This window comes from Pseudoliparis swirei, chromosome 7 (genome assembly GCF_029220125.1).
Source record: "Pseudoliparis swirei isolate HS2019 ecotype Mariana Trench chromosome 7, NWPU_hadal_v1, whole genome shotgun sequence".
Taxonomy (NCBI): Eukaryota; Metazoa; Chordata; class Actinopteri; order Perciformes; family Liparidae; genus Pseudoliparis; species Pseudoliparis swirei.
The window spans coordinates 14,877,265-14,903,702 of NC_079394.1; the positions used below are offsets into that span (position 1 = coordinate 14,877,265).

At 43.5% G+C, this 26,438-nt stretch overlaps 1 protein-coding gene across 1 annotated transcript in view; it reads right to left on the bottom strand.

The window, feature by feature from the left end:
* cfap299 (cilia and flagella associated protein 299) overlaps nt 1-25,738 on the bottom strand; it is an 80,049-nt gene extending 54,311 nt beyond the window's left edge. The window contains exons 1-2 of the mRNA XM_056419407.1: nt 25,631-25,738; nt 23,994-24,136 (exon numbers count right to left, since the gene is read on the bottom strand). Coding sequence (XP_056275382.1) covers nt 23,994-24,136; nt 25,631-25,738 — 251 coding nt within the window. The remainder of the gene's footprint in view (nt 1-23,993; nt 24,137-25,630) is intronic.
* Nucleotides 25,739-26,438: the final 700 nt, after the last annotated feature.

Sequence of the window (26,438 nt, forward strand, 5' to 3'; positions counted from 1 at the left end):
TATTTTTTATAGAAATTATCAGAAATCGACGGGTAAAAGAAATCTGAAAACGACAAAGATCATGAACAGAATGTATCTATATTATCTATATACAAACATATCTCTATGATATCCCAGTTTAATGACTCCATGCGATACATGGGGAAGCTTTCTTTAACACTTTTTAGGCCGACCCTTTTCTTCAGGCGCACACTAAATGTGTCCGCACCTGTAAAAACACCGGCGCTGATATTTGAACAGTTAGCGCTGCGCTCCGCATGCGGGTTCACACGTCGGAAGCCGTAAACAGGTCGCTGGGAACCGCTCAGATGTGGTGAAGAGCGCAGAAGAAGAAAGAATGTAAAGATAATACAAAACTTAGAGGGGCCCATTCATTAAATCAGAGTTACAGCACCGTGGGGGAAACGCGCCTTGAAGGCCATTTTTTATATTGATGATCTAAACCAGTGGTCGCCAACCCGTCGATCGCGATCGACCGGTCTCCAAAATAAAATGAAAATAAATTCTGAAACACATTTTTCCACATTCTCGAACATTTAATGGAGAGTCTTCTGAAATGTTTTCTTACGGACTTCGGAAGATCAACGTCAGAAAAGATCTCCGTCTGATTCATGAACATCTGAAAATGTATTCTTAAGGTGCGTTCACACAGCGGTATTCTCAGCTGTGCTCCACTAATGAGGGGAATGTACGCAGCGGTACGACAGGTGAGGCGCAGGGGGAAATGCAGAAAGACCTTTATTGAGAACTTCACATATTACACAAGTTCTATGTACACGGACACATACGTAATTAATAAATCAATGGCGAAAAGGCTGTACCTTCGTGTTAATGTTTACGTTACGCCGTTAACAGGTTATGCTTGCGCATGCGCGACTCGCCATGTCCTACCCCCGTGAGATTAGCTGCCCTTCAAAACAAGAGCTCAACATTGAGCATGAGTTGAGAGTAGCCGTATCAAGCCGAACACACACACCAAACCCAGCTTCACACAGCCGAAGCGTTCTTAAATTGAACGCGCGTTCTCGTGCACCAGGATTTGCAAACAGCAACCCCCCGCCAGTTCTCCAGAAGCAACGCAAAAGCAATGTCAGACTGATAAAACTCATGTCACGGAGATAAGCCACGCCCCCTCTCATTCGCAAATGAATCCAAAATAAATAATACTAAAAAAATAGTCACGTTAGTAAACTCACGCAAGTTTCGGTGTGAACGTAGCAATAGCAAGCATGGCAGAGGCTCCACAAAAGAAGGCAAAAACCTACCATTTCCATCCAGAATGGGAGGAAGAATTTATGTTTACCATGGTAAAAGAAAAGTGTGTATGTATATTGTGCCACCAGTCACAGGCACTGTCTAAGCGAGGAAATTTGGAGCGGTACCACAACACTAACCGCCAAAAATTCAAAAACGGCTACCCACCAAAGAGCGAAATCCGCGCCAAGAAAGTTCAAGAGCTGAAGGTAGAGTTGAAGGCTCAGCAGTCGCTTTTCACAAAACCCACTTCTCAGAATAAAGCTGCAACTGAAGCGTCATTTCGTGTTAGCCATCTTTTGGCTAAACACAAGAAGCCTTTTACTGATGGGGATTTATTCAAGGAAGCAATGGCCATCACCGCAGAGACTGTTTGCAGCAACTTCAAAAACAAAGAGGAGATAAAAGCCGCTTTCCGTGCTGTACCGCTTGGTCCTGCAACAGTGACACGAAGGGTCGAGTTACTGTCAGAGGATGTTTGTCAACAGGTGTTGAAGGACTTGTCTCTCTGTGAATATTTTTCACTTCAGTTTGATGAATCTCTGGATGTAATGGACACAGCTCAGCTTGTTGTATTTGTCAGAATGGCTTTCCAGGACTTTACAACAAAGGAAGACTTCCTCACTCTTCTCCATTTAAAGCAGAGAACCAGAGGTGAGGATATTTACAATGTGTTTAAAAGCTATGTCCATGAAAATAACATCCCCATTCATAAGCTTGTGTCAATCACTACTGATGGGGCACCGGCAATGTGCGGTGTGCACGCTGGTTTTATAGCACTGTGCCGTAATGATCCGGATTTCCATGACTTCATGAAGTACCACTGTGTGATTCATCAGCAAGCCTTGGCTGGGAAAGTTCTGGACTTTTCTCATTTAATGACACTGGTGGTCAAAGTGGTAAACTCGATCCGAGCAAAAGCGCTTCAGCATCGCTTATTCAGGGCGTTATTGGATGAGCTTGATTCCTCCTATGGAGACCTGATTCTGCATGCTGATGTCCGGTGGTTGAGTTGTGGCAAAGTGCTGCAGCGATTTGTTGACTTGCTGCCTGAGATAAAGGCGTTTCTATCGAAAAGGAACGAGGAGCACGAGGAACTATCTGATGATGCGTGGCTACTGGACCTGGGCTTTCTGACAGACCTAACGGCAAAACTGAATTTACTCAACAGCGACCTCCAGGGAAAAGACCGGCACCTGCACCACATGATAAGCGCAGTGAATGCGTTCAAGGCTAAACTCTGTGTCTGGACCGGACATCTTAAGAAAGGGAGGCTGACACACTTTACCAACCTGGAGAAAATGTCACATGCCATCAAAGAGAGTTCTGATGTTCACCCTGAGCAATACTGTGTGCACATGGACAAACTGGCAGCAGAGTTTAGTCGACGTTTTGGTGAGTTCGACGTAATGGAGGATATTGCTGCATTTGTTGCGAATCCATTTCTGCCCATTAACACAGAGGAGGTTGCAGACAAGTTACATAAAGCATTTGCTTTGCCAGGTGGAGTGGACATGGAGATGGTTGATATGCAAAATGACAGAGCTGAAAGCCAGGTCAAGGGACAGTGACTTTTGGGGACTTGTCAACAGAGAGAAGTTTCCTCTCCTCAGTGCATGTGCACTAAAAGTGAGTGCCTACTTTGGTTCAACATACCTCTGTGAAATGGCATTTTCTCAGATGAAAATCGCAAAGTCAAAGTACAGGAGCCGTCTTACTAACAGACACCTAACAGACTGCCTCCGACTGGCGGTCTGTGCTTATGAGCCCAACTACAAGGCACTCACAGACAGTGTTCAGTCACAGCCATCACACTGACTTGAGTCACATGACTTTTGATGGAATTGTGATGGGACACAGAGCTCAACTGCACTGTTTTTTCTTGTTCATATTTTCTGTGGTTCACAAATAATTTCCTTTTGTATGTTGCACTGAAATTAAGTGTTTGATTTCATTCAATGAGGCCAAATAAAAAGCCTCAAGTTGTAAGTACAGTCTGGACAGTCTTTTTCTCTCAACGCCGCAATAGGTAGATCTTGCAGGTCACCAAGGCAGAGGTCAAGGATCTTTGGCTTGAAAAGGTTGGTGACCACTGATCTAAACGATATAAGCTGCGTTGAATATTTATGATTTTATCTTGATGTTTTACAAGTGTGTGCTGTGACCCCAGTCAAATCCCCAAAGTGATATATATTCACTTATTTTCATCCATTTAATTGTTTTAAATCTGAAGCTCAAGCTTTTCTATCCTTGAAGCATTTTCTGACAATCCAAGTGCATTGTGCCTCGCTCAAGAATACTAGGAACGAAACAGAAAATCAGGTACAACGTGCAATTCTTCCATAAAATACCTTATTTTCAGAACCAATAACAAAGCAGTACTTTTTGGGGGGGATAGCTTACTTTCAGAAATTAAACCCCTTTATTTTACCAAAAAGAAGCCAACATGTACAAGAAAGCTACACAGCTGCAAAAGAACTAAGTTTTAAAAAAACACTCTGAAAATGAGCAACATTATGATTAGAATCAGGACATTAAACAAACAAAGAAGAAGTCAGCTTTCGGTACACGGAAAAGAAAAAGTGCTGAAGCAATAATCCCCCAAACCTCTCAAACACCTGTTAGGTCGACCCCCCCGCCCCTCCCCCGTCATAAATCTGTTTCTTTTCCTGCTGAATATTCAAAACTACTGAATCCGGTTGTGTCGGCTTCACAGTCCAGAGAAAGTTCGATTGTATTCTCACGTTAACTTTCCAAACCCGACCAGGCCAACCCCAACCTGCTATTAGCTTAGCTTATCCTCACAGTGAAAGAGAACAGGAACCCAAATGTTTAAATCCACTAACATTTTTGGGAAAGGACTGTAATTCATATGCGTCGTTTGGAGAAATCACACGGTGGTAAAAGTGCAACGGGCAGCATATACTTGAAGGCTGGAACCTCCTGAGTGAGTGAAGGATTGCTGCTGGGTCATGTGGGGGGGGGGGGGTGAGGCCCCAAAGTAAACACAGGTGTTGAGGAGGAGGCAAGTGACTGGGGTTACCCTCCCATCCAGTAGCTAAAGCAACACACACAGTCACGGAGAGTGAATAATACTTCAGCAGAAACACACCAGCGAGTTTTGAGTTTCCCCGTCAATTAACGAATTTCTTATCAAGCCTCATTTAGCAAGAACGTCACTATTAAATGATGGTTATTAGAGGCTAATGACGAAGTATTGAGCTCGCCGGGATGTAGTTTAAAGAGTCTTGCTTTTTGGGGATTGTGGTCGAGGCAGGTGGGCCCCGGCATGAGAAGGGAGGGATGTGAATGGTCGACATCTGGCTCTTGGAAAAAGAAGTACGTCTTTCTAAGACGTGGAATTACTTTTCATGAAGCTCTTTATTATTTAAAGGGCCGGCGTGTAGAATTTGGTGGCATCTGGCGGTGCAGAGATTACGACTAACTGAAAGCTCGGCTCGCTCACGTTAACTTGAACCCAACGTATCTTTGTACGATGGTTTGCACGACATCTTACAAAACGTGAAACTTTTACGCCGAAATCCAGCAAAAGGTTTACATTTCTACTCGTCACACGCACACAGTCTTTAAAAAACAAACTTCCGTCTTCACAGGAAGGTTTAAGAAACAAAACTACTTAGCTAGGTTTAGTGGAGATCATGAAACACTTCGTTAGGTTTAGGAAAAGTTAGTTTCGGGAAAAGATTGTGAAATAATTAGTTCGGTTTAGGAAAAGATCGTTAAACACTTAGTTAGGTTTCGGAAAATATGTTGAAATACTTCGTGAAGTTTAGCAAAAGTTAGGTTCGGGAAAAGTTAGTGAAATAGTTAGTTAGGTATAGGAAAAGATCGTGAAATACTTAGTTATGTTTAGGAAAAGATCATGAAACACTTAGGTTTAAAATAAAGTGTTAAAATAGCAACCATAAAAATGATCAAGTATCAACGCGTATCAAAAAATGAATGTCAGATGCTCCATCGATACCTCGTTGCACTCGCCACTAAACAGTAAAGAAATGCACTCTGCAGGAGTTGCATAACTCCTGCCGTCAACACAGCGGTGTTGTGCCAATAACTCCGGCGTGAAAACGCCACACGGCCAAAAACTGAATCACGAATAGGTCGCTGTGAGAGCCGGGCCACCACCTCTGTTGGGGGTGAACAGCTGTTGCTGCACAAGTGTGTTTACGCGGTGTATTTAAACAGATTCCAAAAGCCAGGGGCCCTCTTCCTCCATCATTAGCCTCCTAAAGCCATGTTTTAAAAAATGTCTATTCTTCGTACAACACTCCATAACCCTGTAGACATGTTCTGGACGTTGGTGCATTTCTTATATCTTTTAGCTTGGATGATTCTAATGTGCAGATGTATACATTTATTTTAAATAAAAATGCAGTTATTCACTTGAATAATGACCCGTGTTCTTTCTCTCCCCTTCATTTGGACATTTTGTGGATGGACCAGATTTCATGGTGGAGGCCAGAGGCGACTCTTTTGTCAGTGAACACAATCTGGATTGCGCCACAAATTATTTTGTTCAATTTTGCAGCAACTTGAATAACTGCATCGCGACATACAATCTGTTGATTTATTTTGTCCCAAAAAAACGGTGTTAACGGTTAAAAACTGCTAGTAACAAGCATTACTAGTTTCTTTCAGGAACTGACGGCTAACGTATATTTTTGATTCTTTGAACATATGTAATGTTTTTTTTAAACCTCATCTGAAAACATTTTTTATTTGATATGCAGAAGAAGTATGTGTCCACGTGATGGTTTTTGTGACGCTGTGCTCCCTTTTTAATTAGTCAGGTTTAGGAAAAGATCGTGAAACACTCAGTTAGGTTTAGGAAAAGATCGTTAAACACTTTATTGGGTTTAGGAAAAGATCGTTAAACACTTAGTTAGGTTTAGGAAAAAGATCGTGAAACACTTAATTGGGTTAAGGAAAAGATCGTGAAACACTTAGTTAGGTTGAGGAAAAGATTGTGAAACACTTAGTTAGGTTTAGGAGAAGATCGTGAAATACTTAGATAAAAGAAAAGATGGTGAAACACTTAGTTAGCTTTAGGAAAAGATCGTTAAACACTTTGTTAGGTTCAGAAAAGATCAAGAAATACTTAGTTAGGTTTTTTAAATTTAGCTTTTACGGCACCGTTACGTGATTATTTGATGCTGAAGGAATATTTACAAACCAGAAGTAGCTTCCCCGATGTAAATTCTTGCCGTCTCTCTTGAACGCACTTTGACGCCGTCGACGTGCTTCCTGCTGCACGTGTTCACACACCTGCGTGTCATCGACCTGCAGCCGTTGGACTCAAAGACCGAGCCGCTAGCTGTTTGCACAGCTGAGAGGAGGAGCTACACTTATTTCAGGGAATAGTTCAGAAATTCAATATACGGTAGAGCACGTCGCCAGCTTTTGTTCAATTTCATCACCCTTCGCCAAACAAACTGGATCTGTATCGGGTCGAGTCCTCTTTGTGCCATGGTAATTAATGGAATGCCATTAAAAAGTTATTTGAGCTGAGGATGGGGGGCAGGAGGTAGGGGTTAGCATTCCTTCTTAATTCGCAGCCTTCGTTTAGCAAATAAATATTCCGCGAACGTACAAATTGGGATTTTTCTTTTTCACGATGCGCTGCAGATGTCACGCTTTTGAAATAATTTCTTGGTTTTATTCTCAAGCCAGATAGAAGCTTTTCGACAGGGTGTCAGGCGGGAACTTTTAAATAATAACACATTGATTTCTTAAGGAACAACACACACTGGACCAGAATATTTTTCCTCGCCATGCTTGGAAATATTTGTTTGGGCGGGCGGACAACGTCGAGGGAAATTCCACACAGCATGACAATTTACTTTATTTTGGCCTTTTTTTACAGAAAAAAAAATCCTCTTGTCACCTCTGATTACAATGAGCTGGATGTATCAGTTCCACATGTGCCACGCATGATATTCTACCTGAGCGTTCTCTGTGTAATGTGGCTGCACATCGCCCGCCTGGTGGGTTTGAAAAAGGGGGCTCAAAGGAATCAATGTCATCGTCTTCATACTGAGCTTATTGCACCAAAATTAGACGTGTTCACTTTTGGGGGGAACATGCAGCGATGGACACAACAGTCCAAACACACGGAGTCAGGGAGTGAAATGTGATGTGCCGGTTTGGATGGAGCTGCAGGAAAAAGGATATCTACCGCGATGCCAGTCCTGTAAATGAAAAAACAAGCTTGCTGTCTGTCTTGCACATGTCAGAAGTGAGGTTTTCTTCTTCCTCATTAGTTGTATTATCTTACAACGTGAAGCAAAACCAACACACGTGAAACAGTTCAAGAGTATTGTTTCAACTCGTTTCAGCAGCTGATTAGCGAAGAATTTCCTGGGCGAGTAAATTGTGACAGATCTATTTGTTACGGGAGCGGCTGCGACTCATCCTGCAACAACAAGGAAGCCGGTTCGATCCACCGGCATGTCCAAGTGTTCTTGAGCAAGGACTTTATTTATTTATTTTTTCTGGTTGCTGCTGGGAATGCCTAAGAGATGGAACTACATTTTCCTGTCCAAAACTACAGTCATGCACACACACAAAAATCTATTAAAACAAGGCGACAGACATGAAATATTAGCAGGGCTAGACAAAAAGGGGGTTGCAAACAGCAAAACGTGCCCCCAGACAATGAATTAGTCATATTCACATGGTTTAGTTTGGTTACTGGACTAGGATGACAGGTGGCGTTCCCCAAGGTTCAATACTGGGACCTCTTCTATTCAACATCTACATGCTTCCACTGGCTCAGATTTTGAAAATAAACAAATAATTATGCAGACGACACACAAATATACATAAGTATATCACCTGCAGGGAACTATAACCCCATACAAGGACTGGCTAAATGAATTAAAGAATGTTCTTCAATTAAATAAAGTTGAAACAGAAGTCATTGTTTCTGGTCCCAATGGACGAACAATCAAAAAGTCAGCGCTCAGCTTCAATCTCTGATGTAAAAACCACAGACCGAGGCAGAAATCTAGGTTTAGTTATGGAATAAGACCTTAATATCAAAACAATCACAAAATCAGCCTATCACCTGAATAATGTATCAAGGATCAGAAGATTTTTGTCTCAACAGGATTTGGAGAAACTTGTCCATGCGTTCATCTTCAGTAGACTTCTGTAACGGTGCGTTCACAGGTCTCTGTAAAAAGTCCATCAGAAAACTGCAGCTGAGTCCTCACTAAGACCAGGAAAGTGGATCACATCAGTCCAGTTCTGAGGTCTTTGCACTGACTTCCTGTCCAACAAAGAACTGGTTTATGAAGCACTGAATGGTTCAAGGCCTGAACACATTTGTGATCTGCTGCTACCTTATCAGGGTTTTTCCTGGGTCAAAATGGGTCTTCGGTGCTCCCAAAAAATGTTTTGTGTCTGTGTTGCCATGTCACCGTAATTAGCAGACATCTATGTATTTTTGTTTTTTTCATAAATCAGTCTTGATCAGACAAGAAGACACACTCGATCTGTCTATCAACGCGATTACTATTGCTCAAAACAGAACGAGGGTTCGGCAGTACCTGAAAAATACTATTAAACATATTCGCGGACATGCATTGCACGAGTGATTAACGGCTCCAATAGAAGTTATAGCGAGCACATAGAACTTTATATATATATTCTAATCAATTTATTTATTCCCAGGTGTTTTGCAATTTCCTTTTATTTTCTTCGTGCCTACACTATATATTATGATTCCATGTTAATAATACCAATGGAGGCTGCGTTGGAAATCGTTAATCAAACTTTTGTCAGCATTTTGAGTGGAAATTTCATTTGCATTTGTACAGGTGTATTTGTGCACGTCGGGCTGTTGAGTGATCAGCAGCTGGCCGCTCTGTCCATTCGCGCACCTCACAGTTGCGTATTGATCAGACAAGAAGACAAGCTTATCAACTCGATTACTATTGATCAAAACAGAATGAGGGTTCGGCTGTAGCCTACTTGAAACATACTATTGAGAACATATTCGCTGACATGCACGTGATGAACACAGTTTTTTGTTTTTTTTCCATCGCAGAGTTTTTTTTGCCTTAGGGCACAATCACACCAGACGCGACTCTAAAAAACGCAGCCGCACCAAAATTGCCTTGTCAAAAACCTGCCGGGCAAAACAGCGCGGTGCACCTGTGAAATGGACCTGCGTGCGCAACCAATCGTTGATTTTGGGTTTAAGATATTTTTAAAAAGAAAGGAAAGAGTACGGCGAACACCACCATCTATTCCGCCAATTGTGTCTCGATGGCGAGGCTTTCAGTTTCACTTCCGACCGAGCAGGAGTCAGTTTGAGTCGTGTTTAGATTTAGAATTATAAAGAGCTTCGTAATTAAATACCGCTAATATAATATATAATATGAGGTTCTCCTCCGGAAAACAGATAGGAAAGCCTCCTGCTTGATTCGATTGGCTGCATTGGCCGAGTGTGACGTTGATGAGCTGTGAGCCTCCGCACCTCGCTCTTAAAGTTGAGAATATTTTAAATTTTAACCACCCCTGAAAAACGCAAAAAACCTGCGCCGCGTGGCATTTAAAAGGCGCGTCTGAAAGTCGCGCCGTACCATAGGGAATCAATGGTTTTGCGGGCTACGCGTTTTTTGAGAGGCGCGTCTGGTGTGATCGAGCCCTTAGGCGCTCGGGATTTGTCATAGGCGTTCGGGAAAACGGCTTAGGCGCTCGCCCACATTTTCTCTATGCAGGAAAAACCCTGCTTATGAACCATCCCGACCCCTCAGGTGGTCTGGGACTGGTCTACTTCCTGGTCCAAGTGTCAGAACTAAACACAGAGAATCAGCGTTCAAGTCTTCTGATCCACACATCTGGAACAAGGTCCCTGAATGCTGCAGGTCTGCTGAGACCCTCAGAGACCCTCAACTCTTTAAATCCAGATTGAAGACTTTTTTGTTTGCGGTTGCCTTTAATTGAAGCAGATTTAAGGACATCAATCAATGTCTGCATCTCACTAATGCATTACTTGCTTTCTAACCTTTTAATGTTTGAATTAATGTTCTTAATTGTTTTGTAATCTTGTTTTGCATGATGTTTTGATGCTTTTATGTGAAGCACTTTGAATTGCCTTGTTGTTGAAATGTGCTCTACAAATAACCATGCCTTGCAAGAAGTCTTTATTCTTTTATGTCATGAGCCAAGATAGAGTTGAACACTGTATTAAGAGACCCCCGTACTCCAAACAGACCACGTAATCCATCACACACATCCTCCATGGACAAGTACAAAGAGAAAAGATCACAGTTGGGCTTTCAACTTGATTACCAGAGCTATATGATGTGGAAGCCACTTCCTGCCCTTCATCGGGGGGGGGGGGGGGGGGGGGGGCTGCGCTATGTATGGCCTTTTGGTTTAGGTCAAAGTGGTTTCTATCCAATGTGATCAAAGATCAAGGACCGCTTGAGTGTGTGGGTGCAGGATGCGAGGGTGCAGGATGCGAAGGTGTAGGATGTGAGGGTGTAGGGCAGGGCTATTCAACTTCAGTAGCAAGTGGGCCGAATAAGAAAATCACGGGGGGTGTGAGGGCCGCACAGAATATTGATCAAATCAGCACCCGATGCTCACCTGTGCGAGAAGGATTGTTGGGGGGGGGTTGCTAGTGAGAGTCGCGCGCGAGCCGAGAAGGATTGTTGACGGGAGGGGGGGGGGGGTGCTAGTGAGAGTCGCGCGCGAGCCGATTGTTGACGGGGGGGGGGGGGGGGGGGTTTGGTTGAGGCAACAGTGAAACTCGATGGCTCTGGGTTAGATGTCTCAATGTATAAAAGAGGCGTGTCCGTCAGTTTTATTTTTTCTTACCAAGCTATAGTGATTTGCAGGCAGTCTTGCGGGCCAGAGTTAAACTCAAACGGGCCGCATCCGGCCCGCGGGCTGCTAGTTGAATAGGCCTGGTGTAGGGTGTGAGAAGCAAATATGAAGCGCTCTTCGTTCATTTAAAATGAGCCTGAGCAACTAAGGGACGTAAAGATGAGACTGGAGGACCAGTTGGGTTTAAAAATGACAACGATGACCCTGTATTTACACTTAGAAAAGAAAAAAGAAGATTAGAAATGTCCTTATTTTTCAAAGCACTGTTTTTATTTCAATGAAGATAACATTAAATGAATAAAAAATACACTCTCTACATGGTTAATGTGGTAATGAGTATTCTCTAGTGTTTAATGAAGTCTCTACATAGGTGTACAGAGACCCATCTCCAGTGTTCTAATAGTACATTGTGTTATCGCCTTAGAAGACTAACGGAGGGGTAAAAAAACCTTTAAACCATTCTTGTGTGAGCGCAGCTGAAAACAGTTATGCTAGTGAGAGAAGCTATAAAACTGGCCTTCCTTTGAGCGACAAGTTTGAAGAACAACATTAATATTTACAATAAAAATCATTATTTCTAACCGTGTCAATGTCTTGACTATATTTTAACTATGACTATATTATAAGTGTGAGTTTTCATGGAAAACACTAAATTGTCTCGGTGACCCCAAACTTTTCAACAGTGGTGTATAATATGTTGGTGTTGTAGTATTTGGACATTGAGATGTAAACTGGGTTATAAATGGAGAATTGTTCCTCAAGACTGATTCTAAGCTTAAACTTAGAATAGTCGACTAGTTTAAAAGTACGAAAAACAGTAAAAACTGTACCATTCAATCTATAAAGTATGTCATCAGAAATATTTTGAATTTGTTAATCTAAGTATGTGAATATGTAGTTTTAATCTGGACATTAATAAAATAATGGATATTTAACCGACTAGTATTTTCAGTGTCATCTAGGTCAGTGGTTCTCAAATGGTGGCACGTGGAGCCCTGGGGGTACGTGAAGGCCCTCTAGGAGGTATGTGAGATTTGTTTTAAATGTATTTTTAAAATAAACATCCATTAAAAAAAACTTTGAAAATAGTTATTTAATAAATATTCAATAAAGTACAAGTGTAGGTTCGTAAACTGAATTTAATTTATTATATATTATATGCAAAACGCTGCGTTTTAGATCTTTTTTTCAACCCAAAATCCTTTGCACTGGTCAGGGGGTACTCGGCTGAATAAAATATTTCACATTATGTAAAATAATAATCGGGAAACGTCAAAATTCGGTCAAGACTCCGAAAAACTTGATAGTGAAAAATATAATCTGACTTTAATAAATCAGGTAAATTTGTGAAATGCTAAGACTTAATATAATTTACTGCAGGAAAACAAAGATGGATATTATACTGTAGTACATAACTGGAATAAGGTTGAGAACCATCGGTCTAGCTAGTGAAACATTGACTAATTGACAAACTGACTAATAGTTCTAACCAGCAGGTTTTGGTGTCATTCCTCTGGGTCAATTACAAGTACTTTAAAGTACTTTTACCCATTAATCATTGTGTTATTTCGTTTGTGCATAACAGCACAAACATTCTCCCTAACATTTTCACTCAATAGCGCATAACAGATAATTAATCCAGACCTCCTAAAATAACACAGAGTGATATTTTTAAGAACCTGTGCCGGTGAACATGTGGTTCTCCTCAATGCGGGCCAGAAATAAAATTTGAATCATAAGCTATTTCTTTGTTTTTCTATGTATCGTAGTCCTATAACCATTCTGAGATAATTGACACATTGTATGTTATGTTCAGTTTGAAATGTGCAAACTAGTTCGGGAAATCAATAATACGAGCAACAAAAGGTTTGGGTGAGTAGATTAAAAGATTTGGGTCCCGTTTACATCCTGTGTTACCACGCAGAGTGTGTGGGTAACTTTTCTTTCGTTTTGGTGTCTTCCACCCACCCAGTGAGCGAAGGCAGAAGCTCCATAAATCAGGCCGTTAATCTAAAAAAATCTGGTACGACGTCCAGGACGTAGAAACGTTGGAGTCCCAACGACAGCTCGGTTCTTTATTAGCCGCCACCCGCCACCAGCTGGTTCCCCGAAGCCGGGCGTGATCTACGCGCTGCACGGTGGGATATGGTGGCGAGCTCTAAGCCCTGGCAGGAAGTGTGTCTCTGGACATCGTTTCTACAGGGCGAGCGCTCCAGAGCTACACACCCCCGGCCCAGAATCACAAAGAGCCGGCAGAGGCAATTGGCTTGACAGCACGTGTAATGGAGACCAGTCCCCCCCCCCCCCCCACACACACACACACATCTCCCCCTCGGCTGCAGCCATGAAGAGAGTGGCGGGGGTTTGGCTTCTCGTGTCAGTCACTTCCACAATCTCATTTTCTCTGAGCATCTGGAGGGTTGAAATCTGTATCCACTGTGCGTGTTCGTGGCGCAGGTTGTACTTGGCACGGCCAGTGATAGCTCGCTTTTTTACATTATATATATATAGAGAGCGAGAGAGAGAGTCGTAGAGGGTTTAGAGGGAGAGGAGAAATCTTGAGGTAGACTTGTAAAAAAAAAAAAGCAGCCAGCACAATGGACAATGAGCCTGGCTGTGGTTTCTGGACTGTGGGGAGATCGCGGGGAGTCTGATGGAAAAGCTTGCCGGGCTGCTGTGAGCACGCGAGGTCAGAACATGTGCTGACATGGACTTCTGGGCCCGGAGAGAGGAGAGGAGCCATAGAGGAGAGGAACTAGAGAGGAGCCATAGAGGAGAGGAACCAGAGAGGAGCCATAGAGGAGAGGAACCAGAGAGGAGCCATAGAGGAGAGGAACCGGAGAGGAGCCATAGAGGAGAGGAACCGGAGAGGAGCCATAGAGGAGAGGAACTAGAGAGGAGCCATAGAGAAGAGGAACCGGAAAGGAGCCATAGAGGAGAGGAACCAGAGAGGAGCCATAGAGAAGAGGAACTAGAGAGGAGCCACAGAGGAGAGGAACCGGAAAGGAGCCATAGAGGAAAGGAACCAGAGAGGAGCCATAGAGGAGAGGAACCGGAGAGGAGCCATAGAGGAGAGGAACCAGAGAGGAGCCATAGAGGAGAGGAACCGGAGAGGAGCCATAGAGGAGAGGAACTAGAGAGGAGCCATAGAGGAGAGGAACCGGAAAGGAGCCATAGAGGAGAGGAACCAGAGAGGAGCCATAGAGAAGAGGAACTAGAGAGGAACCGGAAAGGAGCCATAGAGGAAAGGAACCAGAGAGGAGCCATAGAGAAGAGGAACTAGAGAGGAGCCATAGAGGAGAGGAACCGGAAAGGAGCCATAGAGGAGAGGAACCGGAGAGGAGCCATAGAGGAGAGGAACCGGAAAGGAGCCGTAGAGGAGAGGAACCAGAGATTCAAGATTCAAGATTCAAGATGTTTTATTTGTCACATACACACACAGGGTGTGCAGTGAAATGAAAGTGGCAATGCTCAGCAGGAATGTGCAAGGGCAACAAGTACACACTATTTACAATAAAAAAACAACACAATATTTACAGTAAGTGTGTGTGTGTGTGTGTGTGTGTGTGTGTGTGTGTGTGTGTGTGCCTAAGAGGGGCAGTTGTGTGGGTCTATGTGGGGGTCCTGGTGAGGTCGGAGTTCACAATCCTGATGGCCTGAGGAAAGAAACTCCGTCTCAGTCTCTCTGTTCTTGCAGCGTGACTACGGAGGCGCCTGCCTGACCGCAGCAGCTGAAACAGTCTGTTGTTGGGGTGGTGAGGATCCTTCATGATCCTGCCGGCTCTGGTTCTGCACCTCCTGGTGTACAAGTCCTGCAGGGTGGGGAGTGTAGTTCCAATAGTGCGTTCAGCCGAGCACTACTCTCTGGAGAGCCTTCCTGTCCTGAGCGGAGCAGTTGCCAAACCAGGCTGTGATGCTTCCTGTCAGGACGCTCTCTACAGCTCCAGAGTAGAAGGACTGAAGGATCCTCTGGGAAACTTTAAATTTCCTCAGCTGCCTGAGGTGGTAGAGGCGCTGCCTTGCCTTTCTCACCAGAGTGTCTGTGTTCGTTGACCATGTCAGATCCTCGGTGATGTGGACTCCCAGGTATTTATACCCGCTCACCCTCTCCACAGTAGTCCCGTTAATCCCCAGTGGTGAGTACGTCCTCTGTTGTTGTACCCTCCTAAAGTCCACAATCAGCTCCTTAGTTTTGGTGACATTCATGATGAGGCTGTTGTCCTGGCACCAGAGTGACAGATCAGCAACTTCCTCCAGGTAGGCCTTCTCGTCGTTGTCGGAGATCAGGCCCACCACCACTGTGTCATCCGCAAACTTGATGATGGTGTTGGAGCTGAACCTGGCCACACAGTCATGTGTGTACAGGGAGTACAGTAGGGGCTGAGGACGCAACCCTGGGGGGATCCTGTGTTCAGGGTGAGGGATTTGGAGGTGTGTCTGCCCACCCTGACCACCTGTGGCCTGGCGGTCAGGAAGTCCAGGATCCAAGCACACAGGGGTGTTCAGTCCCAGCTCAATCAGCTTGCCGGCCAGTCTGGAGGGACTATGGTGTTGAAAGCTGAACTATAATCAATGAACAGCAGTCTCACATAGCCCCCTCTGGCTGTCCAGATGAGAGAGTGTGGTGTGCAGTACCTGGGAGACAGCATCATCCGTGGATCTGTTTGGGCGATAAGCAAACTGCAGCGGGTCCATGGAGGAAGGGAGGAAGGCGCAGATGTAGTCCTTTATCAGCCTCTCAAAGCATTTCATGACCACCGAGGTGAGGGCCACGGTCGGTAGTCATTCATACATGCTGGAGAAGCATTCTTGGGCACAGGGACAATAGTGGATCTCTTGAAGCAGGCGGGGACCACGGACTCAGCCAGGAGAGGTTGAATATTGTGGTGAACACTGGAGCTAGCTGATTAGCACAGGTCTTCAGTACTCGCCCAGATATGCCATCTGGACCTGCAGCTTTCCTGGTGTTCACCCTCAACAGAGCCCTCCTCACACTGTGCTCGGTCACAGAGAGTGTGTGTTCATCCCCAGCGGTAGAACTCACCTCGGCTACGCTTAACGGTGTTGTTGTTAGCCGGCGAGCTAGCGCTGTTGTTGCTAGCCTCAAACCGTGCATAAAATGAGTTCAGGTCGTCCGCTAGGGATGCGTCGGCACTCACCATAGCGGGGTCTGCTCTGGTAGTCTGTGATAGTCCGTAGCCCCTGCCATAGGCGCCTGGTGTCGCTGCTCCATCTGTGATTCCACTCTGTCTCGGTACCTCCTCTTGGCTTCCTTCACCGCCTCCTCAGTCCATAGACCGCTGCCTTGTACTCGTCCATGTTGCGGATACAAGACCGGAGTTATAGGCAGCAGTGCAGGCGTTCACAGCTTCACGGATGGATCTATCAACCCACGGCTTTTGGTTAGGAAAGACCCTAACTTTTACCGTGGGACGATGGTGTCCGCTAAGCGTTGCTATGAGGCTCATTGCTACTTCATAAACTCGCTGGCGTCACTGGAACTGGATTGGATCATGTCCCAGTCGACGACACGCAGAGCGTCCTGTAGCTCAGCCTCTGATTGGTCAGACCACCGCGTTCGTTCCTCGTCACTACCGCTTCCCGCGCGATCTTTTGTCGGTACTCTGGAAGCAGAAAAATGGCGGCATGGTCTGATTTGCGAACGGAGGAGAGAGACAGCCTTGTAGCCTCTCTTGAATGGCGTATAGCAGTGGTCCAACGTTCTTTCCCCTCTGGTAGCACACGTAATGTGCTGGTGAAAGTTCGGCATGACTTTTAGGTTTGCCCTGTTAAAGTCCCCAGCCACCACCACAGCCGCGTCGGGATACTTGTTCTGATGCCGACATAACACATCATGTAGGTCCGATAGTGCTATGTCGGTGTCCGCTTGTGGTGGTATGTAGACGGCTGTGGTGATGACCGAGCTGAACTCCGGGGGAAGGTAGAATGGATGGGATCAGATCGTCAGATGTTCCAGGTTCCGCGAGCAGGAACGAGAAAGAGTCTTAATGTTCTTGGGGTCGCACCACATGTTGTTAGTCATGAAGCAAACCCCTCCACCCTTAGATTTACCAGACTCTTCCGTCTGTCTGCACGGAAAACAGAGAAGGACTCGGTTGGGCATATGACTCGATCCGCACCAGCGGGTCAGCCATGTTTCCGCAGACAAAGATGTTACAGTCCTCATGTCCCGTTGGAATCTGATCCTTGCCTAACATCATCCATCTTATTTTCCAGAGACTGGACGTTAGCAAGAAGGATGCTGGGCAGAGGTGGACGGTGGGCTTGAACTCAGTCTGTTCCGACCGCTCCGTTTCCCTCGATGTTTTCGCTCTCCCGTAGTAGCGGCTCCACTGTTGTTGATGTGGTTCGCTCGTCGATCTCTGCCGGCCACGCTGGATCGATGGAAAAAGTGGACAAAAACCCTTGTTTTGCGCAAAAGTTTATGTCCAAAAGTGTGCTGTGGTCGTATGCTGTTAGTGCCGATGTGTTTGTGGCAAAGAAAACATTAAAAATAAACACAAAACTAAAAAGAGCGCACAATCTCCGCGGAGCTACCTCGACGGCGTCTGGACACAGCCGCGCCATCAGAGGAGAGGAACTAGAGAGGAGCCATAGAGGAGAGGAACCAGAGAGGAGCCATAGAGGAGAGGAACCATAGAGGAGAGGAACCAGAGAGGAGCCATAGAGGAGAGGAACCGGAGAGGAGCCATAGAGGAGAGGAACCAGAGAGGAGCCATAGAGGAGAGGAACCGGAGAGGAACCATAGAGGAGCCATAGAGGAGAGGAACCAGAGAGGAGAGGAGCCATAGAGGAGAGGAACCGGAGAGGAGCCATAGAGCCAGAGCCATAGAGGAGCCAGGGAGTAGAGGAGAAGAGGCAGAGTCATAGAGAAGCCGGAGCCGGGCCCGAGTCGGGGCCGGAGCCGGAGAGAAGACGGAGAGGAGGCGAAAACATAGAGGAGCCGAAGAGGAGCTGGAGGCCTCCTGTCTGCTCAGCAGTGTCTTCTCGTTTGTCTTTGACTTTATAACAAATGTTATTCTTGTCCGAGATATTTTTTTTTATGTTTAAAGACATCAAGACGTCTGATATGGACGATAACATAAAATAACTAAAGTATGTCCTGCTGACAACAACGTCCTGGTGGGCTGACCTTCTCTCACTTTCTCTCACTTTCTCTTAATATCTCTCACTGTTCTCACCTTCTCTCACTTTGTCAACACAAAAAAATTAACTTTTTATTTGTTATTTTTTGCAGGATTTTTGTTTATTGGCTTTTCATCAAATCTGTTAGTCAGAATGAAATTAGTTCACTTCAACAGAATACATATAACTAATGTTTATTACAGAGACTTTAATACCTATAACTAATGCTTATTACAAGGACTTTAATACATATAACTAATGTTTATTACAGGGACTTTAATACCTATAACTAATGTTTATTACAGGGACTTTAATACATATAACTAATGCTTATTACAGGGACTTTAATACATATAACTAATGCTTATTACAAGGACTTTAATACATATAACTAATGTTTATTACAGGGACTTTAATACCTAAAACTAATGTTTATTACAGGGACTTTAATACATATAACTAATGCTTATTACAGGGACATTAATACATATAACTAATGTTTATTACAAGGACTTTAATACATATAACTAATGCTTATTACAAGGACTTTAATACATATAACTAATGCTTATTACAGGGACATTAATACATATAACTAATGTTTATTACAAGGACTTTAATACATATAACTAATGTTTATTACAAGGACATTAATACATATAACTAATGTTTATTACAAGGACTTTAATACATATAACTAATGTTTATTACAAGGACTTTAATACATATAACTAATGCTTATTACAAGGACTTTAATACATATAACTAATGTTTATTTCAGGGACTTTAATAACTATAACTAATGTTTATTACAGGGACTTTAATACATATAACTAATGCTTATTACAGGGACTTTAATACATATAACTAATGCTTACTACAAGGACTTTAATACATATAACTAGTGTTTATTACCGAGACTTTAATACATATAACTAATGTTTATTACAGGGACTTTAATACCTATAACTAATGTTTATTACAGGGACTTTAATACATATAACTAATGCTTATTACAAGGACTTCAATACATAACTAATGCTTATTACAAGGACTTTAATACAAAGCTTTACCAATATTAAACACACACAAACACACAAACACACACACCTCTTTAACCCCTTTCACAGCCGAGCTGTCAGGAGGAGCGTGTTGTCCTTAAGAACCAGACATCTGATTAGCATTCGGGGCCCTATCTCCACTCCCCTGGTATTTTATTACCACAGGTGGTGCAGAGTATGTGTGTGTGTGTTGGGGGGGGGGGGCACTCATTGATGGGATGTGCACGCTACGGGGCGAGGTTATAGCCCTTAATTGAAAACAGCTCTATTTATACACCTGCAGGCACTAAAGGTCTCCGAGAGGTTGAAGAGAAGAGAAAGGAGGGGGGTGGGGGGGTGGACACAGAGCAGTGACAGAGCGGTAAGTAAAGACATGCCTCTGGGAGACATAGGTTAAGGCCGACACAGGGAGGGCATGCAGGGGATCAGTGTGCAGGTGCAAAGGACTTTGGGGGAAGTATAAAAAACTCAGTTTTAATCTGGATGGATTCTGCGTTGCGTTTGTTTACCGGCCACAGCGGCCGATTTGTTTGCCGTTTTCAGAAAACAGTGTGCCGATTGTGCTCGGCCGCTTTGCAGGTGGTACGTTGCATCCGGGGACTCGTGTTTTCACAATGTGACCATAGCAGGAGGTCGGGGGGGGGGGGGAAGAGTCCAATCAGAAAACAAAACCACAGAGGAGAGAGGAAAGGAATGATGGAAAAGGGCTGCAAATCCTGTTACATTTAAAAAGTGTAGAAAAGCTATATAGCTGACAGCTACTTAGTCGAAACTCTAAATATAGCTGACAGCTAGTTAGTCTTAACTCTAAATATAGCTGAAAACTAGTTCGTCCTAACTCTAATTATAGCTGAAAGCTAGTTAGTCTTAACTATAATTATAGCTGAAAGCTAGTTAGTCTTAACTCTCATTATAGCAAGTTAGCCTTATCTCTAAATATAGCTGACAGCTAGTTAGCCTAAACTCCACCACGGACTTCCAGGTTTGAAACGAGAAGTCGACGTTGGATTCATTTGTTGCGTATAAACGTAACAAGTGGAAATGAAACGAAAACAGATTTTTCATGAGATATGAGAAGCGCGTGAGGATAAGTTACTAACATACTAAGTTACTAACATACTAAGTTACTAACATACTAAGTTACTAACATACTAAGTTACTCACGTACTAAGTTGCTAACGTATTAAATTACTAACATGCTAAGTTACTAACGTACTAAGTTACTCACATACTAATCTGCTAACGTAGTGATCCAACTACAACTGGAGTCTCAGCGGAAACGGTACGCATTCAAAATGGCCGCTATTCCGGCCACGCTGTCGTGTCATCCTGAACAGGAACGTCTGCTCGACTCCTATTTTATTTCCACGGATATATTTTTTATAATTTGAGTATTGAATATTCACCCCTACACTTAAAAAAGGAATAATATAACAATAATTATAATCCTCTACTGTAGTTTAATCATATAACATATTCCACAAATGTTTATAATGAATTGTAGGCATGGGCTTACAAAAATAAATGTCAGTGACATGGATTCTGATGATGATATTTGACCTTATTAGTGTAGTAGGATGGTTATAAAGCATTAGAAGTACTTTTAATGATGCATTATACACATAGGTGTCATTGAACGTTCTACAGGATAAAATAAACTATCTTTGGCACGAATACACTTAATAAAAGGTGCAACATCCAAGATTGGAAGCATCATTTATATTTGTTATTCTTTTCAGCTGTCAGCTGACACCACGCACGGCCCTGGCACGGCTATGTCAACGAAGATACGATGGCAGCACACGCAGCGGGAGAGAGGGAGGGGCTTCCTTCCTGGCTTTTCTGCTTTTATTAATGTCCAGGATGTTAAATAAGAGCTCCTTCAAAAAGGTTGCAGATGCTTTTATTTTGGAATCCACTCTGACGAGACTACCTTTGAGCATTTCATAGCGAACGGAGACGCTTCTCACATGAAAGGTTCCCGGTGTGTGTTCCCCCGGATCCTGTCGGGACAAGATGAAAGGCTTTGGCGGCCCTAATTTCACCGTAACTGCAGGTGTGGAGGCTCCCGTTACACCTGCGTCACCGATGTTCACAGTAGTTTGGATGAGGGGGGGGACATCTGCACATTTGGATAAGCATCTGAGGGTTCAATCAAATTCAACACCTAAAGCAGGTAAATGTTTAGATACCTCCGCATGTGTGTGTGTGTGTGTGTGTGTGTGTGTGTGTGTGTGTGTGTGTATGTATGTGGGTATATGTATGTTTATTTGTTTATTTGTTTATTTATTGGATCCCCATTAGCTGACGCCTTAGCGACCGCTAATCTTGCTCAGTACAGTTGAAGGATAAGATATATGTTATGTTATGCAATTCAACTTAATTCATACAAAGAAAAAGAAAATCAGATGACTAAAAAGCAATAGAATACGTCAAGTGGTGAATGTTCTTAGGTGCGCCTTTAATTGTTTTTTGAATGACAAATTATTACTCATGTGAGTTAAACGAGGAGGTAGTAAGTTCCAAGCGGTAATTGCACGATAGATAACGGTACGTTTGAGGAGGTTAGTTCTTGGGGTTGGCGGTATCAATTGACCTAAACTAGCATTCCTTGTGTTATGGTTATGTCTGTTAAATGTGTAACTGATTGAAGAAATATACCGATGTCTGATTAAATACTACTTTCCTGAAAAACATGAGAAGACAAAAGTGAAGTTGAGTTTCAACTGAGAACCATGACAGGCGAGAGTGCATATATGCAGTATTAGTTCTAATTGAACACTGGAGTGCTAATCTGGCAGCTCTGTTTTGAACCATTTGTAGTTTATGTATGTCCACATTATGTATGTGTGTGTGTGTTTTTGTATGTTCATGTGTGCGTGTATTTATGTATGTGTGTGTGTGTGTGTGTTGTTTGGAGTCTGTTCTGGCTTGTCATCAAAGGGGGGAAACCACAACCACATGGCTTTATCAAGAATGAGAACAATATCTGTGTGATCCTTTCCCCTCGGGGGGGGGGGTTGTGTTTTTTTTCATTCGGCTCGTTTACATTCATTTGGATTTCCTTTTTTTCGTTCAAAGAAAGAAACGCTTTCCGTGGAGGACATGGACTTCCATTCATCCTGTCTTTTGTTATAAAATAAAAAGCAATCATAAAAAAGAGATTATAGAAGCTATAAAAGATCCAGACGTCATGCCCCGCCCGGCCCTGATGAGCAGAGCTCTACATGTTGCTCTGCAGGCTCAGAGAGATGTCAACATACGTGTGCTTTAGATATTCAACATCTACTGACCTCAAGGTCACGGCTCGCTGGTCAGGGTCTTATCAGGGGGATGAGAAAGGGAAGAAAGGGAGAACATGTCACTTTAAAGCTCTTATTACACTAATAATAAACTACTTTACCTCACTTTATCATACATTACTGTACTTTACTTTACCTTACTGCACTTTACCATACCTGTTCATTATGGTCTGTCAAGGGACTACAGATGCAAATTAGCTGAAGCTGCAATCTGGTACCGAGCATCAAATGGTGACATTTATGTTTTAACTGTACATAGTTCCTCTTAAATAAAGATAATAATTAGGGATGCACCGATCTGATCGGCGCCGATCCATATCGGCCGATATTCCCATTATCGGTTTTGATCGGCGTTCTCAAAACGGCCGATCAGATGACGTAACATCTGCGAGAACTATCAGAGACGTTTCAATCGCCGTGCACCGCAACGGAGACCATGCGCCCGGCGAGGGCCGCAGAGTGAGAGGTCCACGAGGGGATCCTCACGCGCCGAGCGGCGTCCCCGTCCCCCGAGTTGAATCTCTGGGTCAACTCAGCCGACTCTCACATGTCTGCCCCTATAGACTGATGTTGACGGTAAACGCATTCGATCGGGAGCGCGCGAGGGTTTTGATAAAGTTAGCGGAAGGATTTAAGTGACAACATTCGGTTTTGCAAAGTTAGCGGAAAGAACCACGTGAAACAACATCAGTTTTCAAAATAAGATGTCGACAAATCATACACGAACATATACAAGTAAACAATGAACTGATTTTGTATCTTTATAGATCGTTTCTGAGATTTAGCTTAACTTATGCTAACATTAAAACATTTTTACTGGACCAAGGAAGAGTTTATAAAAATAAGTCAGACTTTTGTATGTTAAAAAAAGTCCTGTAAATAGATTTCCCCAAGAGTTCCAGTTAATGAATAATGCAGATGTGTCCATACATATCTGAAATCCCCTACAATAGCAATCAAACCATTTTAATGTATCAATTAGGACAATTTTTTTTTTTCAAAGTAAAAGTCCTAAATGTTTAAAAATCTGTAATTTCTTTAATGTTTGAGTTGCTTTATATATGTATTTCCTCATAGTCCAAGGCAATAATGCTACACAATAAATAGAATGCTTCAATCGACACCGTGATCGGTGATCGGTATTATCGGATCGGCAGATACTGATTTCAGTGATCGGTGATCGGCACCAAAAACCTGATCGGTGCATCTCTAATAATAATGGAAAAAAAAGAGTGTTGTACTTCCTCCGTTCAACCGTTCATTGTTAAAATCGTATTTACCGTACACAACCTAATGACCTCGGACTCAATCAGACTCTTCTTCTTCCTCTTTTCTCCTCCTCCGTGTCTCGAGCGGGGTTTGAACTCACGTCGGCCGGCTCCGGCCGTAGAAGGCGTCGCTCCTCGCGGCCTCGCCGGCCTGCGCCGCCGCCTTCTGCTCCTGGAACTGCTCCCTGCTCAGGACACTGCCCTGGTGGCCGAGCTCCACCAGCTGACGGGCCACCTCCCCACTCTGAGGGAGGAGGGAGGAGAGATGAGAGATGGAGAGGGAAGAGAGAGGAGAGGGGAAAGAGGATAGGAGAGAGGAGAGGAGAGAGGGAGGAGAGCCAGGCAAGGAAAGAGGAGATAGGAGAGGAGAGGGGAGTCAGGTGAGGAGAGTGTGGGTGTGTGTGTGTGTGTGTGTGTGTGTGTGTGTGTGTGTGTGTGTGTGTGTGTGTGTGTGTGTGTGTGCTACACTGTATTTCTATCACCGTCCGTCATTAAAGTCATAGCGTTTCATCTAAAAACCAAAATATTGCCGACAAATCCTACAGCTATCAAAGCTTCGGCCACATGGCCTCAGGAGCCGGTGGCCGGCGTCCGTATCCCTAGAGTAAAAAGTTATATTTCCCTTTATCTTTGATGTGGCTCACCATAAAAGAGTCTCAGACATTGAGTCTCTTCGTCTTCATCATCTCAATTCTGATTGAATACGTTTGAATGAGTCCACACACCAGGACCTGGATCCAAGGACCTGGACCTGGACCTCAACCCTCAGGGGGAAAAAACGTTTTAAAAGCTTTTTTAAACAACAGCAGAATGTGATTTATAATTAGCAGCGTCATTAGGGGGCGGGGCTTATCGGGGACCCGGATGGCTGCGCAGTGTCCCAACACGCGGCTGATTGACTGCAACTGATTTTCAGCTCAGTTATGAGAGGCTCTCTTCTCGGTGTGGACACAGGTGTTCAAACAAAGTGGCCCGCAGCAGCAGCAGCAAGACCGCCACCTGCTGGCCAGAAGCTTGATTTGGGACATTTAAAATGCTAAAGCCTTAAACTATTTGAAAAGACCAACAACAAAAAAGAGGACAATGAAGAGGACGTAATTAAGATTGAGAGCTCATGAAGATGCCACTTCCTCCTCATAAAATAAACCAAATAAAGACTATTTCCATTTCATAGATGCATTAAACTCACACATGTGGAAGACTTCACGTCTCAAATCTACCACAACAAAGACCTCAAACAACATGTTTCGTGTTTTTGCTGCTTTGAAATGTCAGTGAAGGAAAGTTTAAATGTTTAAATGTTTAAATGAGGCCGGAATGTCAAACATGTGTGTGACTGCCACCTGGTGGGCGGACACGTGCACTACACCCACAAAACCAAAATCAATTTAACAATCCTAAAAAATATTTATACAATATTCAATGCATGCATATGCTTAGATTAGTTCACAGCAAATACATGAAGAACAAGTCAAATACATGGACAATCGTGTTTCTTGAAAGCAACATTTGAACCATGTGATGTTGTATTAATATTCGAAGAAGAAGAAAAGAAGAAGAAGAAGTGTTGTGTTTTTGCACCGTCTACTGCTGCATGTGTAACAGACTGACTCGTGTTGTGTATTGGAGGTGATTTGTCCCTTCGGTGTTGCCGTGGAAAGGTAACTGGTCTCGGGTAAACAATTTTAAAAAAAGGATGGGAGTAAGAAGTCCACAGTTGTGTTAAACAGCGACTCACTTTTAAGTAAAACAAATCCTTCGGCGTGACTCGGGACTCCAGGTAATCTTCGTAGACTCGAAAGTGCGTCGCGGCGTCGTGGAACCGAGCCGCCGTGCTGCGCTCCATCTTCAGGGCACTTCCGTGTTGTCAGCGGCTGCCACGGCAACCGTCTCGCGCTGCGCGTCGGTTAGGGGCGGGGCCGACTGCAGCGGCGCACGCGATAGGTCACGTGGGCTAGGAACGCCTACTAGAGAGACTTTTTTTTTAAGTAACTTTATTTGTCCTCTTTGTTTCAAACAGTGGAAATGGATTCCATTTTGAATACTTATAAATAAACTTTGTGACTGTTTTTGAGTTTAATTAAACATGTGGGTCAAACTAAAGGCATAGTGTCACATTAACATATAGTAAGTACCAAATCAATCTTACCTGAGCTAGCTAGCTAACAATGAAGCTCTAAGTTATAACTATGAGATGCTAAGTTATAATTCTGAGATAGTAGGCTAAGTCATAATTATGAGATAGTAAGTCATAATTCTGAGATAGTAAGTCATAATTGTGAGATAGTAAGTGGAAATTATGAGATAGTAAGTGGAAATTGTGAGATAGTAAGTCATAATTATTAGATAGTATGTCATAACTATGAGATAGTAGGCTAAGTGGAAATTATGAGGTGATAAGTCACAATTATTAGGTAGTAAGTCATAATTATGAGATAGTAAGTGATACATCCTAATTTGTTCTCACAGTGGCGGCAATGGGCATTTGTCTGTTTCTATCACATACACCTGAACTCATCGTAGACTTTATCTTGAGCCTAAACCTG